The sequence below is a fragment of the Natrix helvetica genome, assembly GCF_964273705.1.
Source record: "Natrix helvetica genome assembly, chromosome: 8".
NCBI classification, from domain to species: domain Eukaryota; kingdom Metazoa; phylum Chordata; class Lepidosauria; order Squamata; family Natricidae; genus Natrix; species Natrix helvetica.
The window spans coordinates 26,781,308-26,795,406 of NC_138559.1; the positions used below are offsets into that span (position 1 = coordinate 26,781,308).

General features: G+C 50.1%; 1 protein-coding gene across 5 annotated transcripts in view; it reads left to right on the top strand.

The window, feature by feature from the left end:
- NCAM1 (neural cell adhesion molecule 1) overlaps positions 1–14,099 on the top strand; it is a 158,481-nt gene that overhangs the window by 140,375 nt on the left and 4,007 nt on the right. For 2 of the 5 annotated variants that reach the window (XM_081960616.1, XM_081960617.1), the window contains 5 exons: positions 1,910–2,034; positions 2,688–2,868; positions 11,296–11,503; positions 11,904–12,020; positions 12,815–13,573. In XM_081960616.1, the coding sequence (XP_081816742.1) occupies positions 1,910–2,034; positions 2,688–2,868; positions 11,296–11,503; positions 11,904–12,020; positions 12,815–13,573 (1,390 nt within the window). Of the gene's footprint in view, positions 1–1,909; positions 2,035–2,687; positions 2,869–5,685; positions 6,042–11,295; positions 11,504–11,903; positions 12,021–12,814; positions 13,574–14,099 lie in introns of those variants that run through there. The other 3 variants (XM_081960618.1, XM_081960619.1, XM_081960620.1) reach the window with 2 other exon arrangements.

Sequence of the window (14,099 nt, forward strand, 5' to 3'; positions counted from 1 at the left end):
GCTATGTCTCCTTTTCTTAAGAACCTTGGAGTAGCTACTCTTGGCTTAGACTACGGATAAGATTTCCCTTGAATAAGGTTATTACTCTTTCCTTCCCCACCTTGCCAACTGAGGGGCTACCAGTATCTTTTCTGCTTCTAAACACACAAACAACTCTCTCTCATGACTGGTGAGCCTGGAAAAAACACTCCACGGACTATTATCCACAGAAGAAAAACTCTAGATGATTAGTTGCTTAAATTGAGAGGTTGCAGGCAGTAGCACTAGACCTTCTTTGGATCATCTTAAGACGGTCTTTCCTTTGGCCCTTTGGCTTTTGAGGGTTTTTTTGGGGGTTTTTTTGTCCATCTACAGGTAACCCAGACTTTTCCATGCTCATCCTATCCTCACTCTAGAGTCATTTAGGGCAGGGGACTCCAGCCTTGGCAGCTTTAAGGCTTTGGGACTTCAACACCCAGAATTGGGCTGGCTGAAGAATTCTGGGCGTTGAAGTCCACAGATCTTAAATTTGACAAAGTTGGAGATCCCTGATTTAAGGGTCTTGTCAGAAGAAACCATTAATGTGAGGCAGAGGTGGGTTCCTGTCGGGGAGGACAATAATTATTTTTCTTACTGGGTAGTTTGCAGGCGCTCCCTTAGCTCCAGTGAGGCTGGATCCCCCCCCCCTTCCCCATCTCAACTTTGCGCTACCGTTTCGGTAGGCATGGCTTGGAGAGGGGGTCATGTGACTGAGTGGGCATGAGTGATGTCAAGTTGGCCACACCCATTCAGTCACCTGCCCCCCCCCATCTAGCCACACCCACCGAACCGGTAGTAAAAAATTTTGAAGCCCACCCCTGATTTGAGGGATGTGGCTGCCTTATTGAGAAGAGCAAGGAAGGGAAACAAAATAGAATTCTCAGGATGTTTTCCTGAAAATTTGAGTTGGGTCTCAATTTCTCTTTCTTGTTGGCTTCTGTAAGGTCTCTTTAACTAGTTGTTGTAGTTTAGACTCCCGTAATGAAAGTGTGTGTGTGTGTGTCTGTGTCTGTGTGCACATGTGTAGATGAACTGAAACAGAAAGGCTGTTCAGATAGGAACAAAGGCAAACCTAAAGATTCCTTTACTGCAGAGGGCGGCATTCAATGCACGAGTCTCTTGCAGATTCCAGAATGTTGAATGTTGAAATCTGACAAGAAACCGAAGAAGGGGCTGTGTGATTGTCAACACAAAACTGTTGACAATCCCCCACAAAGCTGGTGGGGAGGGGGAGAAAATGCCCATGTGTTAGCCGTCCAGAAAAGGTTAGACAAAGGGATCATTGTATGTACTATTTTGAGCCCCCCAAGGAAAATGGGATATAAACACAAGCAATAAATAAAATATTTATTGACCCTTTTAAAATATCCAAACTCTGCAAAAATTAAAGCTCTGCCTACTCCCTTGGCCACAGGCTAAGGAGCTCCACCCAGGCCTCCTGGTTTCCAGACGGGTCATAAATCTGTCAGGCGCAAGAAATCAGGAACCAGGATTATTCCACGAAGTAAAAGTTGAGCCCATGCTACCTCTAAACGGGAATCTGAACTACTAACAGTCCAAGCCAATTGGCGGTAGATAAGAAGTCAACGAAATTCAAGGTGGGCTGGACTTAGAGCTCTTCTGGGCGGGAAGGGAGGCCAAGCTGGTGACATGCTTGACCCCGCCTCCCTCGGGCTCAACCTGGTCATCTCCTACAGAATCTTCCTCAACTCTTTTTTTCCTTCACAACAAACTTGTAGGCTTCTTTGAAAAGGTGGAGGCGGTATGGAGTTTGTGGTTTGAAGGTGGCCACAGGAGCATATTTGAACTGGGCCGATTGTGGGATGTCACTGTGTATTCGTGGAATCGATTGCTTGCCCCATTCAATGTGCATTTACACCCATTTTGGCAGGGGAGCCCAGTGCGCCAAAGCTGGAAGGCCACATGGGAGACGACGGGAACTCCATCAAAGTGAACCTCATCAAGCAAGACGACGGGGGATCCCCCATCCGCCACTATCTCATTAAATACAGAGTCGTAAGTCTGGCTGACGAACCTGGGTTAGCTTCTGGGGCTGGTTTTTAACCCTTGGCTGATACTGGAAAGAAACAACCCTTAATTACCATATTTTTCAGAGTATAAGACGCGCCTTTTTCCCTCAAAAAAGAGGCTGAAAATCTGGGTGCGTCTTATACACCGAATGCAGCATTTTTTGCCTCACGAAACCCCGCCCTCTTTGCAAAAATAGATGTACATAGCCTTTAGGAGGCTTCCAGAGAGCTCCTGGGGGCTGGGGAGGACAGGAATGAGTGAAAAATGGCCCTTTTTGCCCCTCCCAGCCCCCAGCAGCACTCTATAAGCTTCCTAAAGGCTATCCATGCCCTTTTTTTGACAAAAAATGAAAAACGGATCATGTTTTGCTCGTTTTTGGGGTGCCCCCTGGAGTATTCTACAAGCCGCCTAAGGGCTATTCATGCCCTTTAAAAAAAAATAAACGGGCCCATTTTCGCAAAAAAACGGACCATTTTTGGGAGGTTCGCAGAGTGCAAAAACTTTTTTTAAAAAATTTCCTCTTCAAAACCTTGCTGTGTCTTATACTCTGGTGCGTCTTATACTCCAAAAATACAGTCGTTCCCAGCTCCATGGTGCTTCATGCCTCCGTCCTCTTCCTCCCTTCCCCTTTCCTGCAGAAACATTCCCCCGACTGGAAGCCGGAAATCCGCCTCCCGTCAGGCAGCGACCACGTCATGCTCAAGTCGCTGGACTGGAACGCCGAGTACGAAGTCACTGTCATCGCGGAGAACCAGCAAGGGAAATCCAAGCCGGCGCGCTACGCTTTCAGGACCTCAGCCCAGCCCACCATCATCCCAGGTAGCCCCTCATTTTCTTCCCCCTCCTTTTCCGCTTGAACTTTTAATGCACTGGCACCACATCCTTTAATGCGCTTCCGTTTAAAAACCACCAAGAAAAAAGCAACCGAAACTCCCCGGCCGCTCGCTTGCTTTCCGTCATCCTCATAACTGGTAATCCATCTTAGAACGTAGCTCTTCGGCCTCGTACATACCCCAAGGGCCCGTCTGCGGTATGTATGCTCCATTGATGGTCGGTTTCTCCCTGGCAACTCTTGAGACAGTTGGGTTTGTTGCGCATGGCTTTTGAGTGAGGTTCTTCCAAGCAAGGAGGCACAGAAGCAAGCGGGGAAACCCACCAGTTTGGGTCACTGGTTTTTCTCCACTTGTCGCTTCCAGGGGCCCTGACGAAACCCGGTCAATGTTTGCTTCCAAGAACACCTTGGCGTTCTCAGCTAAGACTTCAAACGCTTGGCTACAAAGAGCTGAACACCAGGATGCAAATGAAGCATGCATTGATATTTAGCTCCTCTGTACCATTGGTTTTGCTTGGAGTGGGCAAGCACTAAAAATGCTGCAGGTTTTACCCTTCTTCTCTGTCCCCTGCCCTCTGGAGTTCCCACCCACCCTAATTCTGAAATAATTGAAGGGGGTGGAGGAAGATCTTATAGAACAGATGGTGATCTCTCAAGCTTCCTTCCTCCTTTCCCCCCCTTTCCTTTCCTTTCCCTCCCGCCTTCTCCTTTCTTTCTTTCTTTCTTTCCTTTTCCTTTGCTCTCCTTTCCTTTCCTCTCCTTTCTCTTTTCCTTTCCTTTCTCCTCCTTTCCTTTCGTCCTTCTCTTCGTTCTTTCCTTTCTTTTCCTTTCCCTTCCTCCTTCTCCCTCCCTTCTTTCTTTTCCTTTCCCATCCTTTCCTTTCCTCCCCTTTTCTCCCCCCCTCCTTCCTTCTCCTTTCCTTCTTTCCTTTCCTTTCCCCTCCTTTCCTTTCCCTCCCTCCTTCTCCTTTCCTTCCTTCCTTCCTTTCCTTTCTTTTCCCTCCCTTCTTCCTTCTCCTTCTCCTTTCCTTTTTTCCTTTATTTTCCTTTACTTCCTCTCTTTCTTCTTCTCTTTTTCTTTCTCTTTTTTCTTCTCTCTCTCTCTTTCCATACAATATAGGCTGCAATGGGTCTTTGATATGATTTGTCAGCCAAAGATTTATATTTCACTTGAAGGGAGAATTTCATTATAGCCACGTCCAGTAACATTCTAAAACAACTGACACTTCATACTGCCTCCCCCCCAACCCCCACCTTGGTTTCTCTGAAAGACAAATTGTGCAGCTCCATTTGAAATAAATCTCATTGGGGAGTGGAATGGAAGATTGGCTCCAGGTATATTTTCAACACGATTCTGTTGGCAAAAAAAAGAAGAAGAATCTACAGCTTCTTAACTTGTCCTGTCCTCTGGTCTTCATCTTGTTTTCCCAGCCCCCTGAAAACTCAGTCCTTCTGAAATGTTGACCTTCTGCATTGGCTTAGCAAGACCCTCCCCAGTTGGTGCCCGAGTCCCAGTCAACTCAGTAAACATGGCCAAAAATGTCAAGTGGTGAGGAAGGCAGGAGCTTACAACCTCTAGTTGCTATTTTAGGATTAGCAGGAGGTTGAATGACATCCTTGGTTGATGAATTTAGATAGGGAAAGCAAACGCACAAAGCCCAACAGGTGATATTCACATAGTTTGGGAACTCTAGTCTAGTCTCTGTAGGTGATTAAGATAAGTCTGGGCTGTTTCACTTCAAAGTGGCTGCGGACGTTGTGAATGCTCCAACCTGGGAGCTTTTAAGAAGAGTTTGGACAAGGATTTGTCTGAAACGGCGTAGGGCTTCCTGCCTGGTTGGACTAGAAGACCTCCAAGGTCCCTTCCAACCAGGGAATTCTCACAGCTTCCGGTGGCCGCCTTTGGCCCCACGCAAAGGGGGAAGGGGAGAGCAGAGGTGGTATTCAGCAGGTTCTGACCAGTTCTAGAGAACCGGTAGCAGAAATTTTAAGTAGTTTGGAGAACCGGCAAGTACCACCTCTGGCTGGCCACACCCCCATCTATTCTCTGCCTCCCAAGTCCCGGCTGATCGGGAGGGAATGGAGATTTTGCAGTAATCTTCCCCTGGAATGGGGAGGGAATGAGGATTTTACAGTATCCTTCCCCTGCCATGGCCACCAAGCCATGCCTACAGAACCGGTAGTAAAAAAAATTGAATCCCACCACTGGGGAGAGAGGACCAAGGCAGCCTGGGGCACTTCAACCATGACACGACCCCTCTCCTGTGCTGAGTCCCACTCGCTCCTTCCCCCGGCCCCACAGAGAGGATCCCTCGTCCCCTTGGTGTCCGCTGCTCCCAAATCCTCCCCCCATCCCCACCCTCTCTCCCCTCCCCCGCCTTACTGCTGGCTTCCCCGTCATGCTTCTCTATTACCATCATTGCTGCTGCCGTCGCTGCTGCTCCCACTGCCCTGTTCTTCTAACTTTTTGAACATTTTCTTTCTTTAATTTATACTGAGTTAAGCAAAGACTTTTTAAAATTCTTATCGGTTTTTCTTTCTGTATTTATGACCTTTTTTTTTCTTTTATCTATTTTCTCTCTCTCTCTTTCTCTCTCTCTCTTTCTTTTTTTTTATTCCTGATCCCTTCCCTTCGTTGTTCCTTTTGTGTTTCTGTTCTCCTACATGCCTACTTTGGATCCCAATGGAAACGTCCACTTTTCCTGCCCGTGCACTTTTCCTTCCCCCCCCCCCCCAAACAAAACCCCAACCTTTCCCCAACGGTCCTCCTTCCCTCCTCCTGGGAATCCTCCTTGGTTGTTGCAGCCACCTTGGGAAGCCCAGCTGCTTCGACTCCTTGGGTCTCCCTACTCCTCATCCCAGCAGCTCTGCTTCTGCTGTGTTAGGGACGCAGCCACTGCTTTTCGAAGACCCCCCGTTGTGTCCTTGAGGCCGGACACCCCAAGAGAGGATCTCTTTGTTTTCCAAGGATGGCATCTGTTTGAGGATGGGGATGCAGGAAGGGGGGCAGAAACACAAGGAAGGATTTTGCTGTTTTCTAATGAGGAAGGAGGAGAAAGTTCTAAACTGGGCATGTTTTAAGATTCTCTGCATGTCTGCCCTGAAATCCAACGGCTCTTCTTGACCCCTTTTTAGCCCCTGGCTGTGAAAAATAAAAAGGATCGCTTACACTTTTCAAATTGTGTTGGGGGGAAAGTTGGTTTTTCTGAAATGGGGAGGTTTGCTCACCGTTCCCACTCGCCGCTGGTCCTTTGCCCGTCGTAGGTAGCAGAAATACGGAAAAGTCAACTGCCAGGTCAACGGAGAGGCAAAAGGTCATCTGGCGGATTAACTGCAGAGGTATTCCTTGACTTACAGCGGTCTGTTTAGTGACCGTTCAGAGTTACAGCAGCACTGGAAAAAAAGGGAGCAGTGGCCATTTTTCACATTTATGACCGTTGCAACATCCCCATGGTAACATGATCAAAATTTGGACACCTGGTGACTGATTCCTATTTATGAAGGTTGCAACGTCCCAGGGTGGGGGTGGCGGTATATGTCACACGATCCCCTTTTGCGACCTCCTGATGAGCAAAGTCCACAGGGAAGCCAGATCCACTTAACAACTGCAGTGATTCGCTTAACAACTTTGGCAAGAAACTTTGCCATCAAAACTCACAATTGTTGAAATTTTCGGTTCAGTTCAGTGGTGGGATTCAAAACATTTTACTACCGGTTCCGTGGGCATGGCTTGGTGGGGGTGGCAGGGGAAGGATACTGCAAAATCCCCATTCCCTCCCCACCCCACTGCTTTCCAGCTCCCTTCTTCTGTGCAGGGCAACAAAAGAAGACCCAGCCGATCAGCTGGGACTCAGGAGGCAGCAAATAGATTGGGGGGCGGGGCCAGCCAGAGGTGGTATTTGCCGGTTCTCCGAACTAATCAAAATTTCTCCTACCGGTTCGTGAGAACCGGTCAGAACTGGCTGAATACCACCTCTGGTTCAGTTGCGGTGGTAAGTCAAGGACTATCTGTATTTGTGCCCATGGGAGAGCCCTGCCCTGCCCCCCCGTGTCCACTGGACATGGGGAGAAGCAGCCTGCTTCTCCCATGGAGCTTCAACCATCTCCTTGCCCACAGTGCCAAGCAGCAAAGTCCATTGTGTTCTCACACCTTTCCTCAACATGATGCCCACCACTTTCGTTGAGCTTTCGCTGCCATCGTCCCCCCGCTGGATGAAGTTGATGGGAGCACGCATCTTCATATTGTGTCCCAAGCGCTGCTGGGAAAGGCAGCTATCGGATGTCTATCCCCAAGACCGAAATGGGGCTACCAGACTTGCGGGTTTGAACTAAAAGGGCCCTTCCATTAGAAGGCTTCCATGGGGTAACAAGACACTGATTTGATTCTCCTCGCCCCCAGTGAAGTTGGTCGTGAAGAGGTCCTCCTACATGGAGACGAAGGTCCACGTCCACTTTGCTGCCACTTCCGGGTGGTTCTGTCTCCTGCTGCTGCATGAAAAAGACCCCCCGGTGGGAAAATCTGTTGGCTTCCATGTGCATTTAGCATTGCATCCTTCAGGGCAGGGGGTCTCCAAACGAAGCATCTTTAAGACGGGTGGACTTCAACTCCCTGAATATCCCAGCTAGCCAAGTTGCCAAATTTAGGAAACCCCTACTGGCTGGAGAATTCTGGGAGTTGAAGTCCACCTGTCTTAAAGTGGCCAAATTTAGGAGACCCCCTGCTTTAGGGCTCAGCACGAAGAGGAGGGTTGTCTGGTTTTTTAAGACAGATTGATCTTTCTTTCGGACCATTTTCCAGGATCTGTTTGAACAAGCTCTAAAAATAAGCATGGGGTGCTTTAGGTCCACACACAGTGTGTGTGTGTGTGTGTGTGTGTGTGTGTGTTTATTCCTCCCACATCAGATTAGTCAGTGGACTATCACACCCAACAGATTTGAAGGGAATTAGGCTGAGGAAGTAGGCTATGTAATAGCCTCTGTCCCTTTTCTTCTTTCACGCCCATTGACATGTTAATACCCAAACTATGTCTAGCCATCACACACACACACACACACACACACACAAACACACACACAAACACCCTACAGTCCTAGAGTCATGTGATCTCCGTTTCTGACAAGACAAGACAATGGGGAAGCCAGACTCACTTAACAATTAAGCAGAGATCCACTTAACTTATGTGGCAAGAAAGGACATCAAGTGGGGCAAAACTCACTTAACAACCATCTCGCTTAGCAACATAATTGTTGGGCTCACTTATGGTCAAGGGCCACTGCATATCATCCTGGCCTGCAGTTCCTAACATGGGTAAAATCCACAAGCTTCCACCTGCCCTCTCCTGGATCACTCTGGACAGTCTCCCTAAACCCGAGCTGTCCAAACTTGGGAACTTTAAGACTTGGGGAGCCTGGGGGATTCTGGGAGTTGAAGTCCATAAGTCTTAAAGTTCCCAAGTTTGGACACCCCTGCCCTAAATGCTATTAATAGGACAGTTGTGCTTAGTCACAGCAATTCTCTTTAAGCCTTTCATGATATTTGCACATTTGCATTAAAAAGAGGGAGGGGGAGGTTATATAAAACACCTGATTTTTTTAAAAAAAAATTGCATAGCTGTATCCAAACCATTTCCCCCTGGGCCAAAAATAGATGTTGGTTTTTTCTAGCTTTGGAGTAGGGGTGGAGGGGGTGGGGGTGGGGCGCAGATCAAAGGACTTTATCTCGCTCTGCAGCCATGAAAAGAAAAACATTTCATTGTCTCGTGGCAAACGGAGGCTCTTCTTCATGATATCTTACCAGCTCCTAAGAGATGGAGCAAAAGATTGGGCACACAACTGGAAGGATTCATTTTCCCAAAACATGTCAGGGTTGGCAGCCGAAAAAGGGCCTGGCACTGCCCTCAAAAAGGCCCCTAAGAGCATCTTAGGAGCCGAAGTGGCGCAGTGGTTAGAGTGCTGCACTGCAGGCTATTTCAGCTGACTGCTTGCTGCAGTTCGGCTGTTCAAATCTCACCAGGCTCAAGGTTGACTCACCCTTCCTTCCTTCCGAGGTAAAAGAAGGATCCAGATTGTTTGGGGCAAGAGGCTGACTTTGTAAACCGCTTAGAGAGGGCTGGGAAAGCACTGTGAAGTCTAAGGGCTATTGCTATCTTTCTTCCTCCCTCCCTCCCTCCCTTCCTTCCTTCCTTCCTTCCTTCCTTCCTGAATCCAGTATTGCAGGCTAATTCTGCCAATTGCCAGCAGTTCGATCCTGACCTGTTCAAGGTTGACCTGCGCACACATCAGGCCCGCAACCTGAAAGAGGAGTTGTAAAGGGGTGGATGCGCACGAATGCGCATGCCAGGAAATGAACTTCCGGTTTCCAGCACATGCATGCCCACCGGCCACTTAGTCTTCTTGCTACTGGCGTGCATGCATGCATGACAATCAGCTGGCCAACGCACATGCCCGTGCCGGAAAGCATTCCAGTTTCCAGCACTGTTGCATGCATGAAGGCCTATTGTTGCGCACGCATGCGCACCAGAAACCCAGAAGAGAAAATGGCCCTGCCACATATGCCAGGCGTCATGGCTCCTACACGTCGTGCCATTTTGGGCATGCGTGCCCTAGGTTCTCCATCCCGGATTTAGACCGTAAGATGGGAGGAAAAGGCATCTGGTGACTCCTCCCATCTCCTGAGCAGAGCAGATGGAGTTGGAGACCTTGGCATCAAGCTGACCAGGTAGGTGCATCCAGCTCCAGAGAATTTAGTGGGCTCCTGATGCAAAGGTCCGACTTCACCTGGCAGAGAGAAGGAGGCCCGATATTTTCTGCCTTCAACGGAGCTCTGAACTGCCTGGTGAAGTTGGCAAGGAGTCCTCTGGCTCCCTTGCTTTTGTATCCGGTGCCTTTGTGGGTTCTGCTAAAAACCGGACCCACAGCAGAACCCCAGAGGCAGCAAAATGGTTTTTCGGTGGGTCTTATACCAACCTAGGGAAAGATTTGCAACACCAGTTGAATGTTCCACACACAGGATGTCGATGCGGCCCGAACAACAGTATATGTAAAAACCTCTGATGCTGCAACAGAAACAAACAAAAAGGGTATAATTCAGAGGTCTTCAAGCTTGGCAACTTTAAGACTTGTGGGTTTCAGCTTCCAGAATTCTCCATCCGGCTATGCTGGGAGTTGAAGTCCACAAGTCTTAAAGTTGCCAAGCTTGGGGGACCCCTGATATAATTGCAGTAGAGCTGAGAGAGAGTTTTTGGAGAAATTAGGTAAATGCTCCTGAAAATGTCCCAAAATAGAGAGAGAGAGACATGGAACACACCAAGGGGGGGGGGGGGCTGCTGCTCTTTTCATCTGGTGACCTCTTGAGAAAGATTTGGGGAGCTCCTTCTCCCCCAAACCGCCCATCCAGGCCCAAGCAAGAGCTGCATTGTCTTCACTTGCTTTGCTTTTGGAGAGAGGAGAAATGTCCCAATACTGTTGGAAGAAATGTCCTTCTGGGTTCAGCTCCAAGTGGGGGGAAAAGACACTGGAAACATGGAGGCTGCTTGGAAAGATGGTTTAATGATAGACAGGGTCACATGGCTTGAGCTCCTGAACAGAAAGGGGGGATCACATCCTTCCAGATGTCGGGTGAAGAACAAAAAGGAGAGCAAGATGCTGAAAGTCCCTGGTTTTATGCCCTCTCTGGCCTTTGATCTTGTATTCTGATTGGTTGTCAGAGTCCCAGAGACAAATCTCTAAGCTGTGCTTTGAGTCCAAGTTTGGTTGAGCATGTCTTCTTCCCAGGTGCCCTGTGGTGAGATGGGTCAAGGGCTAATCCTATCATGCCTTAATCCCGTCACCCTGGAGCTGAAGGGGGGAGATCTTTGTTATATAGAATAGACTGGCTCAGGCCTTTTTATAGTATAGTATAGTATAAGCTTTATTGTCATTGTACTTAAATACAACAAAATTGGTTGTCAATGGCCAGTTGACAAAGGTGGGGGCTATTAAGATTGAGCCTGCTGCCTGCCTAAAAACTCCATTTCTGATCCAGAGAAATATAATATTCTGCCTTTTTTTCAATATTTCCCAGGATATTTCATTCTTCTAGGAGAGGGGTGGGTTTTTAACTTCCTTCAGTACTTTCCAAAAGCAAACTGGACTTCCTTGGGGTTTTCCTTCTCCTCTGGAATCCTTTCGCTTCCCACCCAAGAAGCTTCTTCAGAACGTCTTCCATCCTAAAGGTGATTCTCGGGTGAGAAGCAAAATGTTTTCTAGGGGGAAACAGACCAAGGAAGCCCAGACTTTGGGACATGATGGAGAATCTCCATAGACAAGGACAGAAGGGGTGTCCCTGGTGGGCGGAGAGGGGACCCTGGGCCCAGCAGAACCTGGTCTTGCCTCCTTGCTCATCCTGTCTTCTCTACTTCCTTTTGTGGTCCAAAGCCAGCACAACGCCGACGTCGGGACTGGGCACAGCTGCCATCGTGGGCATCCTCATCGTCATCTTCGTCCTTCTGTTGGTGGCCGTGGACATCACCTGCTACTTCCTGAACAAGTGCGGCCTTTTCATGTGCATCGCCATCAACCTGTGTGGCAAGTCGGGCCCCGGCGCGAAGGGGAAGGACATGGAAGAGGGCAAAGCTGCCTTCTCGTGAGTAACTGGAAGCCTGCTCTCCTCTTCCCTGCATTTGACCCACAGCACAGAGGGGCCCCAAACTTGGCAACTTTAAGACTTGTGGACTTCAACTCGCTGGCTGGAGAATTCTGGGAGTTGAAGTCCACAAGTCCTAAAGTTGCCATGCTGCTCAAGCAGCAGACCCTCTACCATTTCAGATCCGGAGGTCTTCTAGTCCAATCTCTTCTTAAAAGCTTCCATTGATGGAGCCCCCACACCCTCTGAAGGAAAACCATTCCACTGATCAATTTTTCTCACTCTTAGGAAATTTCTCCGTAGTTCTAGGTTGCTTCTCTCCATCCATTGCAAGTTAAGAGGTGCTTTCAGGGCGCAAACTGAAAGGCTTCAACTGAATCCTTCCTTCCCTCCCTTACAGGAAGGACGAATCAAAAGAGCCCATTGTGGAGGTGCGGACGGAAGAGGAACGGACTCCGAATCACGACGGAGGCAAACACACAGAACCAAACGAGACCACCCCGCTCACTGAGCCAGAGTAGGTTGGGAAGGGGGCCGCGTTCCCTGTAGGAGAACACCAGGGCGCTCATTGTTCTCCCAGCTTCTGTGGGCCTCTTGCCAGGCCTTGGGTGCCAAAAGTGAGTGCGGTTGAGAAGGGCGTGGAGGGAGCGCTGCGGACGCAGGCCCAGCATCTGGAAGTCTGGTGACCCCAAGGGAGAAATGGAGGTGGCTTATGGGCCTCGAGAGACAGCCGTGCATTTCTTTCCCTGTGTGGGTCGTTGTGGCTGGAGCCCATCTTATCCGTTGTCCCAATTGGTCTTTGGAGACCCTGAGCAGGGCAAGAGAGGAGGAATGTCCAACCCAGGATGAGCATCACCAAGAGAGAATATTTTTGTGTTTCTTTCCATCACCCTGTTTAATTACAAGCTCAGGATCCCACCCTGTTTGTAGAGACCGCTCCTGTGGGTGCCCTTGGGATGCCACAGTCATTGTGGTGTCATGGTACAAGTGAGATAAATGATTTATGTGGACCAATTGCACCGTTGGCCCAGGGGCGCCATGACACACGGGAGGTTGCCGTGCCTTGCACCCGATACCGGTGGCTCTGTCCTTGGCCTCGACCCTCTTGCCTCTGTTTCTCTCCTTCCTGCACCTTATTTGTGCCTAAATAACCGCATGCCAGTCCGGCTGTTGCATTGACTCCTCCAACCGCTTGCGATGTTGACGGCTGTCACTGCCTCTCTTTCTTCCTCTCTCTCTCTCTCTCTCTCTCTCTCCCTCCCTCCCTCCCTCCCTCTCTCTCTCCCCTCTTTCTTCCCACCCTCCTCACAGGCACCCTGCCGACACCGTGGCAGCCACAGAGGACATGATGCCGTCCGTGACCACAGTCACCACAAACTCTGACACCATCACAGAGACCTTTGCCACTGCCCAAAATAGCCCCACCAGTGAGACCACCACGCTAACCTCCAGCATCACACTGCCAGACACCCCCATGCCCAATGCCACCGCTGGGGCCCCCAACCAGGGTACGCCTTCCAAAACGGCCGCGGCCCCTTCGCCCCCCTCGGCCTCCGCCCCCAAAGTGGCCCCCCTGGTCGACCTCAGCGACACCCCCACGTCCCCTCAGGCCGCCGGCAATTTATCCTCCAACGTCCTCAGCCACCAGGGGGCGGTGTTGAGCCCCAGCTCCACCGCCAAGGGGCCCGAGGCTCCCAAGGGCCCTGCTGTTGCCTCCCCGCCCTCAAATCCAGCCAGCCTTCCGGCCTCATCCGAACCCAAGCAGGAGGCAGCCTCCAGTGACAGGAGCCCAGAGAAGGAAGCCGCGCGGAGCAGCGCAGCCAAGAGCCCGACGGAGGCACCGAAGACTGCGGGCCCCCCGAAAGGCGAGGCGGCCCCAGCGGGGACCAGAAACCCTCCTCAGAATGAGGACTTTAAAATGGACGAGGGGACCTTCCAGACACCTGATCTTGACCTTGCCAAGGATGTTTTTGCCGCACTGGGCACAGCGGCCCCCGCTACCGAAGCCCCAGCCGCAGCCCCCGCAGCCACCCTGGAGACCTCGGCATCGCCAGCGCCTGCCAAGACAGAGTAGGCCTCCCACTTGTGTCCCTTTGCGATGCGCCCCTTCTCTTTCATGCACTGGGGGGGGGGTCGCCAGCCCACTGCTTTGCCCCCTTTTCTCTGTGTTAACCTGGCTTTTTCTCTAAGCGAGCTAATCTCCGCCGTGGCTCCTTTACCATGACAAATGAAGTGAGAGGGGGGTGTTCCTCCCCATCCTCTAGGCCAGGGGTCTCCAACCTTGGCAACTTTAAGCCTGGCGATGTCAGGGTTCCAAATAGCATCCAAAAGTAAATCAGAGTCCAAGGTAACGTATTGCTCAACGTTCCAATTTATGAAGAGAGCCTTGCTGGCACATGTTTGTGCTGTTTAGCAAAAATCCACTTCCCAAACCCCTGGTCGTCCTTCCCCACAAATAGGAAACCAAAAGGGAATGTATGTTTTGCAAGGCCTGGCACTCCCCGATGGTTCCAGGTGGCATCTCCTGAGCTTTCTAAAACTTGTCCTCCTCCCGTCCTGAACCCAAGTTAGGAGAAGCAGGAGAGACAACGGTCCT